Genomic DNA, 20,573 nt, shown 5'->3' with positions numbered 1-20,573 from the left:
TCCTGGCCATATCTTAAATGCCATCTTCCATTTGATGTGGCGCTTTGCTTTGCCCCACATTTCCCTTAATTTTTATGCTAGACCAATAAAATGCGCACATAAATTTTACTGCATGGCGAATGGGGATTAGCACCCCAGCTGAAAGAACCCCAACTTTAGTTTGCCATGCAGAAAGTGGTAATGCGATATTTTTTATGTCTTCCATATCGGACACACATACATCTGTTTAGATGCACATGTAGCAGTGTGCCCGTGTGTGTTGGCCATTTGATGTGGAACAAGCTCATTAAACACCCAAATCCAACCATTTGAATTTGTGCCATAAGAGCGTAAAAAAAGGTGGGAGGTTTTTTGGTGGGGTTGCCATTCCAACAAAGGATAAGGAAGGCGATGCAGTTGCATTTTGCCCCATTTTCCACTAAGCGGCTGTCATTGGCTGGGAACTACTTTTCAAGCTCCTCCGGAATTTACGAAGAATTGTCGTGAAAATTCTGTAATACGATATCTGAGCTAGCCTTGTATATATATATGTGCTCTCGTTTGTATATTGGCATTAAATCAATTAATTAGGTAATTAAGTTCTTTTGCAGAAGGTAAAAGCCAATTAAACAGGTTTTAAAACCAATTAATAGCATTTATGAGCGTTCTTAGCACTTTATATGCCATATATTTGCACAAGTTTAAGAGCATTTTAGAGCAGCCATTTTACGTGATTCGTAGAAAATGGGAAAATATTAAAAGGAAACCGATTTCGCCAGTGCGCTCATGTGTTTTTTGCTCAGCTCGTGTGTCGGCGAAGGAAATCGAAAAGCTGTAATCCGGTGCATCGACTGGCAGCCACATTTTCCACTCCGGCATTTTCCACATCGCATTTTGCCGCAAAGAGCGTGTTACAGAAATGTTTACAAGATGGGCAAACAGTTTTAATCGCAGCGCAATGATTTTGTGACTCGCAACATCGGCGAGTGCAACTGGCATAAGTGTATATGCATTAAATGTGCAGTGCCATTTGCCAAATTGATTTGCAGTGTGGGTGGTATCCGTCAGATACGAGATGCGACAAAACATTTCGGTGTTGCATGAATGATTGAGTTTGCCTTCCTCCGCCCGCAGCTCGATGGATGCATCTGGTGGCACCGTTTTCGGTGGCACATTTACTAGGCCCTCCAAGGGCTCAATGGGTCACTGGCTGGCGTTAATCGAATCAAATGCACCGCACGTTGTGTCCACAGGCATTGGCCAAAGCCATTGTCAGGGACATGGCAAAGCATTAAATCACGGCCACAGTGGGGCGAAGTTAGGAAAAAGGTCCCTAAAAATGGCAGAGTATGTGAAAAGTAGAAAAGGCATTTCCGTGCCTATCAAGCATCAGTATGACTGCCGTATCTGCTTGTCCGTCCGCATAAACTTCATGATCTCAGGTGCTATTAAAGCTGGGTGGGCGCTGCTAAATTGCTTCGCACCACTGTGGTTTTCCGGTGGCTATAACGCGGTGTGGGGGCATCGATTGAGGCGTGGCATGGCCGTAACTGTTAGTCGGGACCTGACACGCTTGATTGAGTTCAAAATCAGATTTGTGGTACCCTCGCAGCTCGCAGCTCGCATTGCAAATTGAAATAAAAACGGAACGTGACATTTGGCTTGGTTGGCAACAGGCGGGGCGCGACTGAAAGCGGAAATGAAAGTGAAACCGAAACAAAGGGCCAAACAATCGAGCAGAGTTTCAGGTTCTTCACCCTTTTATAATGCCCTTTCAGTGGGAAGTTTGGCTTGCAGCAGAAGCTGGATGTGCCATTTCAATTGAAAGGGTATCATTTCTATTACTGCTGTGTGGATTTAAATGGGGAAAAAAGGGTGCCAATCTCGCCTTTGGAAACGCATATTTTATTGTCAAAATCAATAGATGTCAGCGTTTAACAGCTGCCAGCGGCAAAATACAACCCCGATTGCCTGTCAAAAGCTCTTTCGTTTTATTAGATTTTCCCTGCCGGTGACTTTTGACCCAGGTAAGTTATAGAAATTTCCCTTTGCTGTTTGTTGTTCTAGTGTATTTTCCGGACTGTGTCTGTCTTTTTCTAGCTTCCTGCATGCCCAATACACAGGCACACGCCCTAACACCATAACATAAATCCAGTCTCATGCTTCCCAAATTTTCAAGCCAAACAAAACTTAAAAATAAAGCTCATCATGTTAAATGTGCAAGCATTTGATAAACATTTATATTTATATATATATGAAAGAATTTATATATTTTTTTCTTTTTCTCTTCTACTCCCCTCCCGCCACCCCTCAAAAACACACGCACACGCCCACAACACTCACACGAATCCCCGAAATATATATATGTATGTATGTATATATGTATGTACTTATGTGTATATGTGTCACACCAAACCAAAATTTAAAACCCAACAATACTCACACGAAATGCCAAAAATAATGTCTAAAATATATGAATCGAGCAGCACTCGGTAAGTATGCCAAGTATTATTATTTACAAATAGTTTAAGCGTTAGGAAAACAAGAGAAATGTAAAATAAATGTCTAAGCCTTTTACAAGTGAACTTAGATGATAAGCTAATTGGTTTACTTTTAATTTCTCATATGCCATTATTGCTTGTTTGGATACGCGGTAAATTAATTAATGAATAATAATTAATTAAAGTGGAGGGAAGAAAAGCAGCTTATATCAAATTATCAAGTACATTGCCCCCAGTTTTTTCGCATTTGACTCATTATGAGGGCTATTCCTGCAACCTGTCATTATTGTTTACAATTATTAAGTAGGCGGCGCGGTGGTAATAAAATTATTTTGAGAACTCAGCGGAAATCTTTATAGTCCGGACGTGTCCTGGCGGCCCGATGAATTTATGAAGCACCCCCAAAACCATATAGACCGACTTGTGGTGGTCCCGCTGACTTGGCTAATGGACAGCCGTTGGCGCGATGTGGAAAAAAGAATGGGAAAGCGACTTCTGCGGTTGCCTAGGACTTCCAGGCGAGCGACTTTTCTTCTGTGCCTATCTAACGATGCCATTACATTGTCATGAATATGATTATGTCCGCCCATATATATAAATATCCCATTTTTCGAGGGGCGGGGGACAGAACATAAAGGTAAGGCGCGAAGGCTGGCATCATATTTCACTTGTTGTTCAAGATTGAGGGGGAAAAGTTTGGGCCTTAAATAAATAGCGGAAAATATGGCAGAATGGAGGGAGTTCCTGTCACCAACCCCTCTCTTTCTGTCTTCATCTTTCCATCTCTTTCTGCGACTCCTGTCTTTTTGCTTCCGTCTCCTTCGCTGCTTCTGTGTGCGTCCCTTTCTTGGTCACGCGAATTTATGTGCGGCGCGTGTGAAGAATTTGTAGCCTCGCCTCTAATTGCTCGGCGGTAACTGAAGACCTGTGTATTTTTTAGCCCACACCCTCTGTGCTTGCCCACCTCCTGGTATCCTAGCAAAAAATAACGTGCAAAGTGTTGTCTGCCATAATTAAAGCCGACTTAGCCGACAGCGAGCATCTGTTTTCGGTCTGACAAAGTTCAAGTTCAGAGCGGCAGCAAACGAGAACCACCGCACCACCGCACCACCGCACCACCACCCATGTACCACCAACCACCTCCTTTCGCTGACCTTGCGGAGACAAGTGCATAGTGCAAGGCAGGCAAGGATGCTGCACTGTTACAGGAAACATAACTTTGTTAACTAGCTTAAGCTGCTTAAACTCACATCTGCTGAAACCCTTAATAAATAAATATTACCCATTTAAGCAGTTCGAAGTTGATAATTGAGTAAGGAAAGGGTGGCCGAAATATGTTCAATTACAAAAAAAGGAAAGAAAACTTGAGGCTCAAGTAATTATCAATAATACATCATAAATTATTCTAGCCACGCTTTCTTATCGGCTATCGTTCTCTTGGTAATTAGCGAAAATATTGTATTATTTTCTCACAGTTTCCCAGCTGCAGCTGGCGCATTTTCCACCTTTCGTTCATTCATAATTCACTTTTGGGCCAACATATTCCGCACAGCGGCCATTCGTCCTGCGTGTCTCTCCTTCTCTCCTTAAACTGGCATTTAAGCTGCGGTTCCTCGCGCATTTCCCGCATTTCCCGCGTTTCCCGCCTTTTCCGCGTTTCCCACTCTGCCAGCGCTTGACACATCAAGTATACGCCATGTGGCGCTGTGCTATGCCAGCTATTTCTCGTTTATTAAACGTCGCGGGCGCAAAAATTTAATAAAAACCGACAGGAAAGTTGTAGACGCTTAGCCAGCCAAGCGTTGAGCCCTCGATAAGTTATTATACCCCTGCCAGTGAATGCGGCATAGCTGCCGAAAAAAGGGCGAACATAAAAATAAGCAGCGAATAAGGCGACAAAACAATTGACATGGCCATAAAAGCAATCAGTTGCTGGGCGGACAAAAGAGAGATTTGTTGTGCAAATCGCTTTTCAAATCGCACTTCATCGGCGGAAATAAATCGCCGGAAATCCGAGCAGCAAATCTTGCGTATCCTTGGCAAGGCCATAAACGCGTGGGCATTTTAACTACGAACCGGACATAATTGTACCTAGAAGAAGGACATCAAATGCAGGACATACCCCTACACATCCTGTGAGCACAAGTGGGCGTGGCACTTGTTGTAGCTTTTCCAAGAGGGCTGTGCGTTGTGCAAATTTGCAAATCGATTTCGTTGTGATTGTGAAAACAATTTGAAAATTGCTTTGAGCCATTTTGGGGCAAGTCGAGCGACAAGCGTTTGGCAAATAAGAAAACCCACAAGCTCACACACATGCCCGCCCACGCACACATTTGTAAGGCAAACAGACACACGCACACAGGGACAAGCGAAGAAAAGTGAAAGCTTAGAAAGTTCGCCAAAAATAACGGGTTACCAGCGACAGATGGGCGGTATTCACAAAATATAGAATATTTAAATGTTTTTTTTTTTAGTCCAGGAATCCAGCTTTACTTAATAAGCTTTCTGTATATAATTCTAGTATATTTAAGTCGTAAATAAATCATTTCTATATGACAATCCATTTGAAATCAAATTTAAGGATATTAAAAACACGGATTGAGTTTGTTTTGATTCCTCCTCCCAAAAATGCCACACAAGCTGAAACATTTTTCCCGCTCTGCCCACAGCCTCTGCTTTCGGAGGCGGGCAAAGGAAGGGGCGTGGCCGGCAGCTATGACAACTGAAATAGGCTGCACTAATTTGACAGAGCTCGGAATTCAGGAATCGGTGAACGGACTGCAGCCGGGTGCACTGAATGATTGACTGCTTCTGACACCTCCGCCAGAGTTTCGCCAGCAACGATTTGGTTTCATTCGACACATCCTGTCGACACAAAGGAACATGGTGGAAATTCGAGGAAAATCGGGGAGGGAGCCACGGCGTAGGGGGAAAACTTCCAGCTGACTCAACAGGAAAATCAGTCAAAGTTGATTCGAATCGATGATGTGGCAGAAAGTTGAGCAACAAATTTAATGCTGCCATATGCGTCTATGGACTCACATTTCGACTTATTTTAAGCGAATTTTCAAAGTGGAATTTGCAAATGCACTCAAAAACGTAAAAGCTGTTGCAATAAAAGCACTGAAATATGCGATTTTATGGGATTCTTAGGTGGGTTTTTAATTTGCCATTCGTTATATGTATGCCTTATGATTAAAAACGAGTTAGGCGGAGCACAATTGGGTTTTCCCAAAAATATGAAACCAAGAAGTGCGCTGTGTTGTGTATTTATGTGAACGACAATTGAAACATGAATAGCAAATAGAAGGAAATAGCTGAGAGGTGAAAACAGTTTCTTGGAATGAATACAAATGGAACTTTAGTGGGTATCTGTGGTGCTGCTGCTCGTCCTCCTCGTCGATCATCTGGCACGCTTTTATTTCTTCGGGTCCATTTGCGGCTCTGCCTCCTTGATCAACTTGGCCCAGGATTCGGGAAACTTGAGGTGCGACTTGCGCTGCGAACGAGCCTCGTTCCTGCCCATGCGGTAGTCCAGGTTCATATCCAAGTCACTGGTGTCCAGTGCCTCGCCCATGGGGTCCTCATTTTCGCTGCTATGTATGTTCGACTGGATTTGGTAATCCTGGTCCGCCATCTTCTCGAACATTTCCGACTCGTCATCGTAGTCGTAGACGGTGGGCCTTTTAGCTGGGCGTCCTCCTTCCACTTGCCAGTAGCCGAGAATCGCCATGAAAATGTAAATCATCGCCAGTAGAGCCATGGAAGTCATGTTCGATATGTTGTCGGAGTGCTGATTAGAGTCGGAATGAAAAATCGAATGAAACAGTTGGCAGTATAAGCGCTGGCATACTGGGATGAGCATTACTTCCCGAGAGATCCCCAGAAGTAACCAGCTTGATTTTCTGGAATAAATTCAAGCACTTCATATAAATGGAAAACCTTTATTGCAGGTGCTCCTTAAGTAGTAATAGTTATTTGCTCTATTTATTCTTCTCTGACTTCATCATCTTCATCACATTCCGCTCGATCTCAACCCGGTTGTCCATGAGGCGTCGCAATCTAGCCTCGTATTCCTGGATTCGCTTCTGAGCTTTTTCCTCTGGTTGCACTTGCGATGAAGCCTGAAATTCCTCAGAAGATTCCGGTGAGTGCACCCAATACCTGGACTTCGATCCCGTGATATCCTGCCCGCTGTTCAGTGTGGTTTGCAGCTGGACAGGACCATGGAAGAGTTGCAAGAGAGGTGGAACCAGCACTCGATGATCCTCAGTTAGAGCTTGTGGCGGAACATCCTTGTTTTCCGCGCTCTCCTCGGAGTAACAGCTCTCGTCACCACACGGCTCGTTTTGGCCATAGAAGTCCGGTTTCCTGGACCATTTCGCACTTGGATGTTCCTTGGGCGTGATTCCCTGGTTGTTGTTTCTGCACGAGCTGTCCTTTTTTTTGGTCAAACGGGATTGAAGCAGCTTGAGATTATCGGTCATGGCTTTGGTGTGCTTGTGCAGAGATCCCAGTAAGCAGTTGATCCTGGCCACAAAAGCTTCGTCGTCTAGACTGATTTCCTTGCCGTCCTCTTGAGTGGGCTCATCATCACCGTTGTCTTCATAGCCATCGCTGCAGTCATCGTCATCGCTGTTGGCTGCGGGATCGGCGTCGTCGTCATCGTCCTCATCCTTGACGATTTTCTTGGCCGCCTTGCAGCGATTCTTCTTTTCATATCTCACATCGTGTGGACTCTCGGCGGGACAGATGCCCGATTGTGGGTTCATGTAGGTGTGGCTTTTCCACTGATCCCGACCTGGATCGTGATCCTCCTCCGTGTCCCAGCTTCGCTGCTTCTTCGGCTTTTGAAATATGGAGCTGAAGCCATCAAATGTGTCACCTTCATCAATATACCTTATCGGTTGAGCCAATTCAATGTGTAGCACAAGGTTAAATATAATAATTATTTTAGTTAACCAGGCCATCTTATTTTATCCTGAGCTCTGAGACTTTTAAGGCGTGGCAATTGACTTTTAATGCTTTTTGTAGCATTTACAACTCAAACGATGTTTGCTTTTGAATTCCATAACCATTTTCCCCCAACCTCCGGAATGGAAATCTTACAAAACCAATGGATTCCTGTGGCCTTCCTTCCGGTATGTCATCAGCTTGCATTCCTGCGGCTTCTGGCGGCTTCATCTCCAGATGCCTTTCTCCAGCTTTTCCCTGATTTTCCCGCAATTTCCAGCTGCCACTGACGTCAAGGATGCGGCAGTGAAATGTTCACTTACTGCGGTTTTTGTTTCCTTTCTTTTGCCACGCCTGTTGTTTACAACCTGCGCACGATTGCTCCAAAGGTGCTGGGATTGGGGGCGGGGAAATGTGGGTGGTGGTGGGTGGTGGTGGGTTGTGCATGGGGGGTTGCGTCTAACGAATTCATCAGCGCTCACAAAAGATGAAGAAAAATGGTATATTGAGGCCAAAAGATGGCCACGAGCGAAACACCTACGCAAGCGGAAGGGAAGTCACTAAGCATCCCCCAGAAAACCCCCAACACCCGGCCATGCACTGGGAAAAATGAGAGGATACTACAAGAATTACATTCTAACAAAACAAGGTTTTTGCCTGGCTTAATTGAGGGATACTATACGTACACGTAGTATTCTTTAAATATGTTTATTATCTCAGATCTATAAATGTTCTATGAAATATTCTGCTGGAAAATTATTCCTAGTGCATAATCACACCCCTGCTGAGCGCCACCCTTGCGGAAGTCGCCAAAGGATGGAAAGGACGCCGGATGAGGATGGAAATAGAAATAGAAACGCAGCACAAGTGCTACAGACAAGTCCGATGATGAAGACGATGATGGTGCAGGTGATGCAGGTGGGAGTGGGGATAGTTAGGGCTTGTATGCATCACCGGAGAACGATGGGCGGAGCAAGATGAGTCCCGCTCATGGAAAATGCATTTTCAGTCTCACTTACCCGCCGTGGGTGCAACAAGCTGTCCCCTGAAAATGTCTTTATGCCCGAGCTAAATGGGAAAGCGTGCATGCACTGAGGGAAAACGCGGATCGAACTTTGGAGAAACCCAACCAAAACCCAACCCAAACCCGAACACTTCCTCATTTGTGTTTGATTTCTTAGACTTTGGTATTTGTTCTTTGCGACCTAATATATTTTCTGAGCTTACCTTATATATTTCTCATTTTACAAACACTGCCCGTAATATTCCTCAGGTAGACTTAATCAGGTTTGCCCCACAGTTGGCAGCCCTGTGTCCTCTTTGAGATTTGATTTAATTCCGCCGGCCCACTCCAGCGTTTTGTAATTGCCCGACCAGTCGACTTCCCTGTAGTTTGCAATTAAACTGCTGCAGTTGATGGCAGTCGTCATTTGGGAGTTGACTCCTTTTCCACAGGATGTGCAGCTAGCGAGAAAACGCACATCTGTGGGGAAAAGTTGGCCAGAGGGAGCTTTTTAGTTCAGTGACATTTAAACTTTAATTTAAAGTGGCAAGCCCTTTTATTCGCAGTGGCAATTAGCAGTGAAAGGAGGGGCGAGCGAAATGAGCTATTTCTAATTATGTGTTTCAGGGTTTGCCCCTTTTTAAAGGAACATAATCACTGTTACTGTTTGCTGCGGGCCAAGTTAGTAACTAATAATTAACAATTACTATTCTGAGTTAGAAGGCTTCAGTTGAACGCTTTTTTGGCGTTAGCAAATGGCGCCTTACAATTACAAAATATTAATAAAAATGCTTGATTCATATTTACCGGAATATAGGGTTTGCTATGAACAAATATGGTATTTACAGTAATTCTGAGCCCAGCTTTTGATATTAATCAATATAACGGAACAACAATTTTTCTTTCAAGCTGACTCAATGAATAACATTTTGAATGTATATTTCAAATATAGTAGAAAACATAACTGACATCTCATTCACGAAAGCTGCATTCAAAACTTTAAAGCTGTTATCCCTAAGCTTCAACTTTAAGCTCACAAAACTGACCAACTTACAAGTCTAAAAGCAATTCAGAAGTCCTGACCAAAAAGCGTACAGTAACATCCATAGCTTTTAAGAGCTTGAGTTCCTCGGGAAAAGCTAAAATTATTCAAAACACAAAGTTTCCCGCTCCTGCAATTTGTCACTTTCCACTTCCTCTTTTAGCTTTTTTCACTTTCTACCGTTTCCCGTTTTTCCGCGCTTTCTTCTTGCACCGCATAAATCATTTCTCCTTGGAGGGTTAAGCATACGCAGCGTTGCACAGTGCTGTGTGTGGTTTTTCCACTGCATTTGGAAAATGGCATTGAAAAGCTGTTGGCGAAACGAAATTGATGACCCCCTAGACTTTATATTCTTACTTTTGGCCGCCGGCCTGTTGCTGAGTTTTCACTTTTCATGCTGCTGCTTTTTTCCGACTAACTTGGCCAAAAATGTGCGCCAGCATCATTTGTAAAAATCCTTCAATTGACGGGAAAAACAAAAGGGAAAATTGCTTATGCCGTGCTTGGTTTAGGCAATGACTTTCATTCAGCCGCTTGCTCATTCCACTCACTTGCCATTAAGGACTTTTGGTGGCACGCTACGCAGGACGAAGGCACATGAAATATGCTAAATGGACGCCAACTCAAGACAAACAACTAAACGACGACGGTTGATCAACTGCTTTGGTTAACCCTTGCTGCTCCATGGGGCTTCTTGCACATCCCATCTTCCAGCCAACCCCCCTTTTTCAGGACCAGGTGCACATTATTCATTCCTTTGACACGGCCCCCAAAAAAGAAAATACTGAAATAGGGACACGTATGCAGTGGGGAAATGGGCGGTAATCGACTTGATAATACCCCGGGGATAAACGAAAGCTAAGTCTTGTAATTAATTGCATTTGCTCTCAATGAATGTTTCAAACTCAAATTGCATTGGCTGCTTAAAAAAGTACACCTCAATTACTTGAAAGCATGTTTAGATAACAAACAGTATAATATATTTTGTAATATTTTTAATTGCCGTACAAAAACCCATAATTATGACTTTCTACATATAATCCTAGTGGACCAGAGGGCGGATGCGAATAAGAAGTCATGTTCGCAACTTTTTAAACTTTGCGAAGTTTGCAGAACGCCGTTTTCCGTCGTCTGCTTTATTTTTTGACCTTTGCTGACTAGGTTGCAACTTTAAAAAGAAATGCAGGATGGCAAAAACTTGAAAAAACAACGGCACGAAAAAGCAACCTCATTAGGCACGTACTGTCATTAAACTCTGAAAAGAAAGTTTTTGGTTTGTTTAGCGCTTGGAAAAGTGCAGGCTAAAAAAGGAGTATATATATTATATATATGAAGTAAATGAAAGACAAGCTGAAGCTACTAAGATCACTTCTAAGATTTTAGTTGAATACGGAGAAAATAATTATGCATATTAGAGTTAGAATAAGCTAAGATATAGGCGGTTTTCCTAATATGTTTTTAATGACCCAGTCGCTTGGCTTGAATTGCGGTTTTATTTTGCTTTTGGCCATTTTGTTTTGCTCGCCGCCTTCCGCGTTTTTCCTGGCACTGCCCTCAAAACAATTTTCCACGTGATTGTGGAAGAGCTTGGGTGCCACAAACAGGCGGCAGCTTTCATGCGGATGTTTTGAAAGCTCGCTGGCGCGCGGCTGCTGCGATAATACGGAAAATGTCGAATGGAAACTGGCGACAACTGTGCGTGTGCGATTTTCCGATTTTCCGATTTTCCGCAGCGTCTTCGCTCAGTTCAGCCCAAAACGCCAGCTGCTGAAGTCGCACCGCTGAAGTCGCACGGAAAACGCGCGAGCGGAAATCGCGTTGCGTCGCTCGTCCTCGTTGCTCCTTTTTGAATCCTGGCGCATCTCGTCGGCGATCGTAGTTAACCCGTTTGAAATCCGCCTCTCTGCGCGCCTATTTACCAAAAAAAATATCCATAAAAAGCAAACCAAAAAACAAGACAACTAAAACGGGGATTAATCAGCCAGCCACACCCCCACAAATAATTTCATTTTTTTTCGGTGCTATTAGCCAGTAAAAACGGAATTTCTGTGAGTGTGAAATAAAAATGCGCAAATTGCTTAATTGACAATTGGCCAACCAAAGCCGTAAAGTAATCCCATAAAGAGCGTATAAAAAAAGCCATAAAACGAATTAAGGGGAGGAAATCGGGGGAATCGGATTCGAGGGGAAATTAGGGAATTAAAATGCTAAACCATTAGTACAATGAACTTAACAATTGGACTTTGTACACAATCTCAAACTTTAATTACCAATCAGATAAATAGTAATTCAATAATTAATTTAAAAATGACTTTATTTTATTGGTGCATTTTTGATGAATTATGTAGTTGAGCAAAATGTATTTGTTACAAGGAATACTTACATTTGAGATTCAAAATACTGTAAAATACTTAATATAATGTTTGATCTTTGTAAGTTTGTGGGATTCAATTTTATTTTACTTTTGTAAGACAAACGTACAACTTTACTTGGGCTTGAATAGATAAAAGAAATCGCCTGTAATTACAAAAAAATCGCATAAGCACTAGGAGCGCTGCAAATGGGATTGCAGGCCTGTAAATCAAGTATACGCCGCGTGGTTGCTTTTGCCGCTTGTTTGTGGGACTTAGCCTGTTGCCATCCCTGCAGAGATTGCTGAAATAAAAAGAGTCCACACAAATTGCTGCGGAATTCCGATTGGCAAATCTTTGATTTCTCTCTCGTTTGGCTGCGTGCTGATTGCCCCAAGAGCCCGTAAAATGCCGTCCTCCCTGGTCCTTTTGTGTGCTTCCCTTGGTCCTAAGACCTAAGTCCTTTGTCCTTTTTACTTTGTACCTTGTACCTTGCCCTGCCGAACGCCGAAATGTGAGTGCTGACTCCTGATGCCCGGGCCTTACCTTATTTATTTGGGAATTGGCACTGTCTGGCTTTGGAATCGGTTGCTTTGTCTTTGGCCAATATTTGCATGGCAAATAGAAGCCGGATAGATCCACAATGCTCAATTGAGCTTATGGGCGATGTTTATGGTTATTCCCTTGCTCCTTTTTATTTGCCCCTTGGCAATGGGCAATATGCTAATAATAATTTTTGGTAATTAGCCAAAAAGTCGGGCGTCGGATAATGTGGCAAGTGGCGTCAACTAATTAAATCACGTAGCAAATGCATAAAAACAAAGCGTTTCGTTCCATCTCTAATTTGATCCCTGTGGGCCAAAACGCCTCCACTCTTAGGCAAATTAATAGGCCAAGAAAAAGATGACCCGGCTCAGACAAACAACAGCAATTAGGTCTTTGGCTGGCTCACATATGTGAGCATTGCCTAGGGTCCCAGATCTCCCTTTTCCATCCCCCATTTTCCCATTTCCCACTTTCCCACTTTCCCATTTTCCATTCTCCATTCTCCCCACACCCACCAAAGGCTTAAGGGTTCGAATAAATGGCCTTCATCATCTTTCACTTTTCGCCCGGTCTCTCTGGCGTGGTCTCACCATTCCATTTTTTCCTTTCATCCGAAAGTTTCGTTTGAACACACATTTCTATGCCCGACACACACGGCGAAGTTTATTAAAATTTCCTGTCATCTTGTGGCATTAACACACAAATGGGAAACTTCAAAAAATATATGTGAGCCAGTGCGTGGCCCTGGAAAGTCTTAAAAACGAGATTAGATTACAGCAAATGCATGCGAATCCTTATTGAATTATCTGCAAAACTTTCCACGCCCAACCAAGCAAAACTCACACTAACTTTCCATAATAAACACAATGTGACTGGGCTGCGGCTTTTCCGTTCATCCCAAAGTTGACGCAAATCTTGTGGCTAACATTTGGCGATGTCTTGATGAATGAAAATGAAATGTAGCTGACATTGTTTGCTTCGACCTACTTAAATAAAACGATTTAATTATTTTTAGTAGTCAATTCGCTGTCGTTTCGAAGAGTTACTTTTTTTCTGGCCAACTTTTGTATCCGCTTCGCTTTTGGACCCATCTCGTACATCCCAACCTACTCCATTCCATTCCACCACACCACATCCCATCCGCCGGGCGACAAGTCATGCGATATGTTGGCAAGGACGTCAAGTGCCCGTATATAGTTACATTAACCGCACACAACGGCCCTCATGGCCATTGTGGTTGTTGGCTTATTTAAGTTTCAACTTCAGCTCTAGTTCTTGTTTTCAGCTGTCCGCCCAGCAGAGACATTGTATTAAAGACGGCCGACGTGCTCAAGTATCTCATTCGCAGCATCCAGAAAACAGCAGCCCCATAGTTACCCATCCGCCAGTTAGTTGTATATCATTAGCATGAAGGAGCAGTCGGCGAAACTTTCCCAAATTGCAGCTACACAGCAAGAAAGATGATTTCCTTTTATTGATAGCAGTTTGGGGGTTTCAAAAACATGCACCTATAGGCAGTTAGAAAGGTCAAAACACCCTTGAAATGATTGGTAAAATTAGCGCACATTTATGCAAGCGCTGTTTCGCTCAGTGTAAGGAAAGTGCGGCTGGGATACAAAAAAGCATAATTTGGAGCGTGCCAAAGTGCAGAGCGAGCAGATAGAAGGCGGCAAAAGCAACCAAATCGAATAAACCATACTCGGAATAATGCAATAAATCTCTCGAACGGACTTTAATACAGAGTGCAAAGCGAACTCAAATTACACATAAATTTCAATCGGGAAAGTCGCAGTGAAGACCGGGCCTCAGGATTTATCGCCCGACGATAATAATTAAGGCGGCCAGCCGAACGTAGATACACTTGGCCCGCAAATAGAGCAGTCCCGAACCGCAGATACCAGCCGCTGGAGCAGCAGAGCCAGAACGAGATACAGATACAGATCCAGATACAGATACCAGAAGAAAAACCAGTATGAATGCCGCACAGAGCGGCGGCCACACGGGTGGCGGTGGCTCCATGGGCAAGAAGGGCTCCCAAATGGAGGTAATTATATTACATTTTACTTACCACCCACTGATTGTTGGGCTGAAAGTGGCGACCCAAGTGGCCCTTTCATTGCCTTAGATTTGCTCCTTATTTGAAACGTATTGCCCTCTTCTTTTTGCACTAATACCCTTTGGAGCATTTCTGGGAACACTACTTGGGAGTCCATAAGCTCCTCCTCGACTTGCTTGAGTCGGCATTGCTTAAGATACTCAACACAAATAAGATACTCAATATAAATACAAATATCCACTAGGAGTTTCTTTGAAAGCCAAATAAAAATATAATTCTCGATTATTAATATTATTGTGCATAAGCATGTATTTAAGTTTTTTAGCCACCTAAGCTGGAACCTCAAATTGTAAGATACAAATACTTGTAAATGTCAAGAGTATTAAATGTCCCAGTATTTGCTCTCTCTTTAATTTTACCATTTTTGGGTTCCAACTTACACCGTTTTGCTTTGTACCATTTATGGGCATTTCTTTGGACATCCGAAAATGGTGGCCCGCCCCCAGCGAGGGGCGTGGCAGGCTTGACCTGTGTGTCGCCACTTCTAATGAGCGCAAATTGAATTTTCTATGCTGAGTTCAGACGTGACTTAGGTCTGGAAAAAATGAAAGTAGAAAAGCATAAAAGGAAAACAAAGTGCAAGTAAAAAAACAATTTAAATAAAGCAATTCGATTAGCTTTCAGGCATGAAAATCTCAATCAAGTTGAAGCCCAGTTCCCAAAAACTATGCCATTCCATAAAATCAAAACAAATAACTTAATAAAAAGGGGATCGGCACTAATTAAATGTGTCATAAAAAACCGCACAGGCCATAAAAAGAAACTATAAGTAAATGCATAAATTAAACAAAAGCAAACAGGCAAGCGCACATTAAAAATTAAATTGCGAGAATTCCATTTGGCAAGTGGCAATCAGGATCCCAATGTCCTTGTTGTTCTTGCTGTTGCCCTGTGCTCCTGTAAACACACAATTAAAAACGTTGGGTTCTTTTTTTTTGTTTTTTGGGATGGTTGGGTGGCTGGGTGGCTGGCATATAATGGGCAAGGTTGTCCGCTGCCATCGCACCTGTCATTCAAACGCTCTTGGCCATAAATGTTTTAAATGGCCATAACGCAACAAACAGCTTAATGAGCAGGCTCTGTTCCACCCAAAAAAATATGCTGCCACATTTTCTTTTTTTTCACTTTGTGTTGTTCGTTCCTAATTAAGCCAGAAATTCCTCGTTTCACTTTGTCCCCTTGATTGCTATTTGTTGAATATAGGGCACTTTTATTTTGGCCAGCTCAGAATCTCTCTTAATCACATATTGTAAACAAGCAAAGAGACTTTGTTATGGAAAGGATCTTTAAGCTTAACTGCAGAGCAGTGCAAGCAATATTTCAAAAATATTTAAAAATAACATGGCAGGCAAACTAAAATTATAATACCCGGCATTTAATAGTCGTGCTACTTTCACAATTTTTTCTATTCCGCAATTGTGCAGAAACCCCACTTTGGATGGTGGGGTAGTGGGGGTTTTGAGTGGTTCAGGTTTTGTGGTCATAGAGAAAGCACGTTCGTGGCCTCCAATTCTCCGCGGGGTGGTGGTTCGGCCTCAAGGCACCGCCCACCGCCCAGCTGCCACCTCCCAACTCCCACCGCCCACAAAGAGGTGTCCCCCTCATCGCGGTGCGATTGCGATTCAGTCATGGCTGGCGACTTCATCATCCATTAATGTCACTCAATCTGTGCGCATAAATTTGCATAAAGCGAAATCCAATTTACTTTAACCATTATATGCGTGTGTACATGTACCTAGACTACTCAACGCCCGAAAAAAGAAGCTAAACTTACATGATATATAAGCATTTCCTTGGCATGCGACACAAATGTCCATTTTGCTGTATAACGATGCCTGCGAAAATGCGAAAATACGAAAATTACGCCTGGCATTCCAGTTGCGTGCCATATTTTAATTTGTTATGTGGACAAATCCGCTTAGGTCAGTGCCCAGGGCAAAAGCTCGAAAAACCGGAAGGAAATGTGGCACAAGAAATTAGCCAAATTCTAGGGCAAACCTATGCAAACTAGTGTACATACTTGCGTGCATACTGGTAAGTCATTGAAAAGGGTGTACTAGATTCGTTGAAAAGTATGCGAGAGGTACCGACCCTATAGAGTATACACATTCCGAGTAAAGGGTACCTGATAGTCGGGGAACTCTCTCTTATATACTTTATTTATAAACACTCAACAACTTGTATTCTGAATTGTCGCCCAGTTACAAAAGGTATTCCCCTAATTACTAGGCGCTATAACACAAGGGGAAATTAGTTTTCCCTTTGTTTTCCATACAACTGTGCAGTAACTTTCTCCTTTCCCTTCGCAAGAAAGTGCGTTTGATGAGTGCTTTCGAGTGGGGCTGACAGGTCACAGTTCACGCCACCTCTTCCCGGAAAACCTAGGCTCCGGTGGTGCACACGCCATGCTAATCGGTCATTAACATGACACCGATTCTGTGCGAGCTTTCGCTTTTCCATCTTTGTTTTCCTTTTGGCGCATTGCGTATGCGCCACGTGGCCGCGCTGATTTTCACTCCGTTCGCGTGGCGCCTCTAATTAAACGCTAACGAAAAATGCTGAAATTCGTTATTTCTCTGTCCGGATTTAATTAAATCCAGTCAAAAGGATAGCCCTTTATTGCGTATTTTTCGAAGCGTGGCGGATTTGCCACACAGTTGACACAATTGCATTGCGCGTTGGTATTGCGGAACCCTCATTTGCCCAGCAATCAAGGCGAAAGTGTTGGCTGAATTCGGGTCGAAGTCTCTCACTGAGCTAATTTCCGGTCCATGAAAGTCGGAAAAACGTTAGAGACTGGCTTGGCCGCTTGGAAAAGGCCTCAACTTAAATTTCCATTGCAAATGTAGCGGGCTTAATCAGCAATTGAGATATAGATTCACAGTTGAACTCGACTTGCTTTGATAAGATATATTTGGTAAGTACTTGTAAATTATGAGTATCATAGTACATTGTGTATTTTGGAGTGCTTTCCTGTTAATTGGAACGCTTAAATTAGGCCCTGTATCTGAAACACGCGTATGTATCTTATGAATAAATACTCTAAAGGGACTTTTTCCCATTTTTGGCCAAGATCCGTCGAGCCTTTAACAACTCAGGGCTTGTGGTTTTTACGAGCCTGCTCACAATTTTTACTGCCACATTTATGACTGTCAAATAAATCTCGATGCCGTGGCATATTTTTGCTCAAATTTGCTGCCTGCTTAGGTTTCCCTAATCCTTTTGGGGACTGTGTAAGCATCTTTGTACGCACTACAAGCAAATCAAATCTATGAATTTTTGAGAGGACCTTCTCATTCTTCCCATTCTCCCCTTTCTAAGCCCTTTCTTGGACTCCTGCTTCCCTTTCGCATTGTCACGGCCTTCGGCTTGGAGCGGGCTTTTCGTCCATTGGTCCATTGGCAAGTCATGTCAAGAGCAAGCCATCAATTTTCTTAAATCACCAAAAGCGAAAAGAAAATATAAAAAAATCGAAGAACAGGCCGGAAAAAGGGGCGGCACATGCCGTTAGAGCACTTAAAAACCACAAGATGAGCTCGTCAGATACCGCCTACAAGTCGGTGCCCCTCCCCTCCGCCCATTTGGAAAATCCTCCACGAACACATGTTAAATTTCCCTTCATGCAGGCATTTCTTTTGATTTTTTACCCTAACAGGGGGTAAGTGGGAATTCTCGAAAGATCTATAGCATGGAGCTATTTGTTCTGACCTTTTTCCTAATTTTATATCTTTCCTTTGCAGAAAATAGTATTTTTTAATAACATTTATTATATTAACAGCGAATGCTACCACTTACATAGAATAATGGGTAGAGCATTCCCATTTTCGACTCGGTTTTCGCCTCCGTATTTTTTGGCCAAATCTGCTTTCCTTCCTTTTGGCCAGCCACAAAATAGGCCGGGGGCATCGGGCCCAGATATTTTCCCTAAATATTTGCAGGCAAATAGGGCTGAAGGGGCGGTACTGAGGTTACGTAGTACAACATTACTTGTATTGGCCATAAAAAACGAGCTTCACCAAAAAGGCAAGAACGAAAACTAATTGAATTAAATTTCAAAATTTTCTACGGCTCATAGTTTGACTTGTCGAACAGAGGAAAATGGAAAAGCCCTGGACAGTTTCCATATGTCAAGCGGACTTTCCCTTGCGGTTAGTCCGCGATGACACACAGATAAAGATAGAGCCAACGAGATGAAAAGATACAAATGTCTGTGTAGTTGCTCAATGTTGGTATTAGGATGGGAAAAGGGAGCACGAATGTCCAGTAGTATGTGCTGAAGTTCTTTCATCATTCTAGGGTAGAAGTACTTTAATAAACAACATAAATGCCTCGAACTTTGATAGGCCCATAAACATAATTTATTAGTTGAATTCGGTGCAGAATTCGCTAACATATTTAATTTTTTGCTTTAATGAAATTCATTTATCATACTCGGTTTTGAGGCGCACTGTACATTTCCCTTGAAATTAGCATATTTCGGTACACAAATTTTTGTATTCCTGGCAACAGAACTTCATCTCCCCTGGGATATTTGACTTGTTCTGTTTTCCCTCTCTGTTTTCGGTATCTGCGCTGTTGTGGGTACATAGACGAAAAATTGCTTATCAAATTTCGCAGAGTTTTCCTGCATTTCCCATCGCATTTTCAGGTAATCAAGAATTAAATCTACATTCGCCAAAGACGAACAAGATGGAGCGCATTTGGCCTTTGGATTTTGATTGTGGGCAATTTGTCACACAGAAAGGCAACGGCGAGTCTCCAGAAAACGGCAAAACGGGGAAAAACTCGAGAGTACGGATATTCAAAGTGGGGAAAAGTGGAAAAAGAAAGTGTCAACGCTTATCATTTGTCTTGGGCTGGAAAACCTTAGGGTTTCCATTCAGCCTCCGCGCTCCCCGCTCTGTCAGTTGGTCAGACACTCTATCTGTCAGCAGTCAGCCACCCACTTTTCCCCACCTACCTCGTTTTCCCCTCCCGCGCCAAAAATGCAAAATGAATGTGAAGTGTTTTGGGGGCAAAAGTGTGTGGCAGGGGGTGGAGGCTGGTTTGAAATTTATTGCAAACTACGCAACAATGCAAAAAACATTATGGTAGCTGTCCGCCCCCAAAAACCACCCAAAAACAAACAAGAACCAAATAATGCCACCCATTGCCGCCCCTCCAATGGCCTACAATTTATGATTAAAACAAAAGATCTAAAAATTCTTTGTGCCGTCATTTTGTACGTGACCAACGAGAAATTCTGCGACAAAGGCGGCGAAAAGCTGGCTGAAAACTGCGCGAAAATCTTCTGTGCAATGCGCATTTTACTCTCTAATTTATTTCGTTTTAATTTTAATTTATTTTCCTTTCACTTCTTTCCGCTGCTTGCCTGCTCGCACAAGGCAAAAGCCAGATGAATGACCTTGATGTCTGGAGAAAGCACAGAAAGCGGAGAAAGCAAAGAAAGCGGAGAAAGCATTAAAATGTTGCGCTGCATACGCGTAGGCGCCGACACGTGACAGGCACACCAATTGACGATAAAGGGGGCATGCCGCTTTTCCAGGGTAGGCGGAAAGCTTGGGGGAAATCCTAATCGACAGTCAGGTGTTGCCAAAACCCAAAGAATTCATTTGCGCAGCCCAAACAAAAGGAAATCTGAGCGAAAAAGGCGCAAACACTTCAGATTTTTGAAGTGGCACATAAAAACTAAGCCTACAAAATATTCGAATGTCTTAATCCACTTCAAACAAGGCAATACTTTGATAATTCAATTTAGGATAGCTAAAATATTTATTTTGCTTGCCCAACAAGCATACTAACAAGCCAAAACACATTCTGTATTGGAAATTCCTTTTGAAATTCACTCCATAAAATCTTAAGTAAAATCCCGCCTGCAAATCGAGTCAGTAGATCGCCGTTAGCCATGCCAGCCAGCTAAGTAAGCCAATCAGTTCTTGGCCAACTCCAGCGAAATGCCAAAAATACAAAAATACTAGTGAAAGTTCAACAGCTGCTGACAATAAAAACAATTTACAACTTTTGCAAGGACCTGCACCGCTGATTGATCCCCCAACCCTTTTGTCCCCGTTTTGGCCCCAAT

The 20,573-nt window shown here is 42.9% G+C and overlaps 2 protein-coding genes across 2 annotated transcripts; both read right to left on the bottom strand.

Moving 5' to 3' along the window:
- Positions 1 to 5,860: 5,860 nt before the first annotated feature.
- On the bottom strand, positions 5,861 to 6,270 carry LOC26526836. Its single transcript, XM_015155998.2, has one exon. It carries the CDS (start codon positions 6,250 to 6,252, stop codon positions 5,899 to 5,901), a length of 354 nt encoding a protein of 117 aa, XP_015011484.1. The 5' UTR covers positions 6,253 to 6,270; the 3' UTR covers positions 5,861 to 5,898.
- Positions 6,271 to 6,463: 193 nt separating this feature from the next.
- Positions 6,464 to 7,450, bottom strand: LOC6550061. The gene has a single exon (XM_001977484.2). It carries the CDS (start codon positions 7,448 to 7,450, stop codon positions 6,464 to 6,466), a length of 987 nt encoding a protein of 328 aa, XP_001977520.2.
- Positions 7,451 to 20,573: the final 13,123 nt, after the last annotated feature.

This window comes from Drosophila erecta, unplaced genomic scaffold, assembly GCF_003286155.1.
Source record: "Drosophila erecta strain 14021-0224.00,06,07 unplaced genomic scaffold, DereRS2 tig00000126-arrow-pilon, whole genome shotgun sequence".
Classification (NCBI taxonomy): Eukaryota; Metazoa; Arthropoda; class Insecta; order Diptera; family Drosophilidae; genus Drosophila; species Drosophila erecta.
This window is presented reverse-complemented; position numbering and strand designations above follow the sequence as displayed.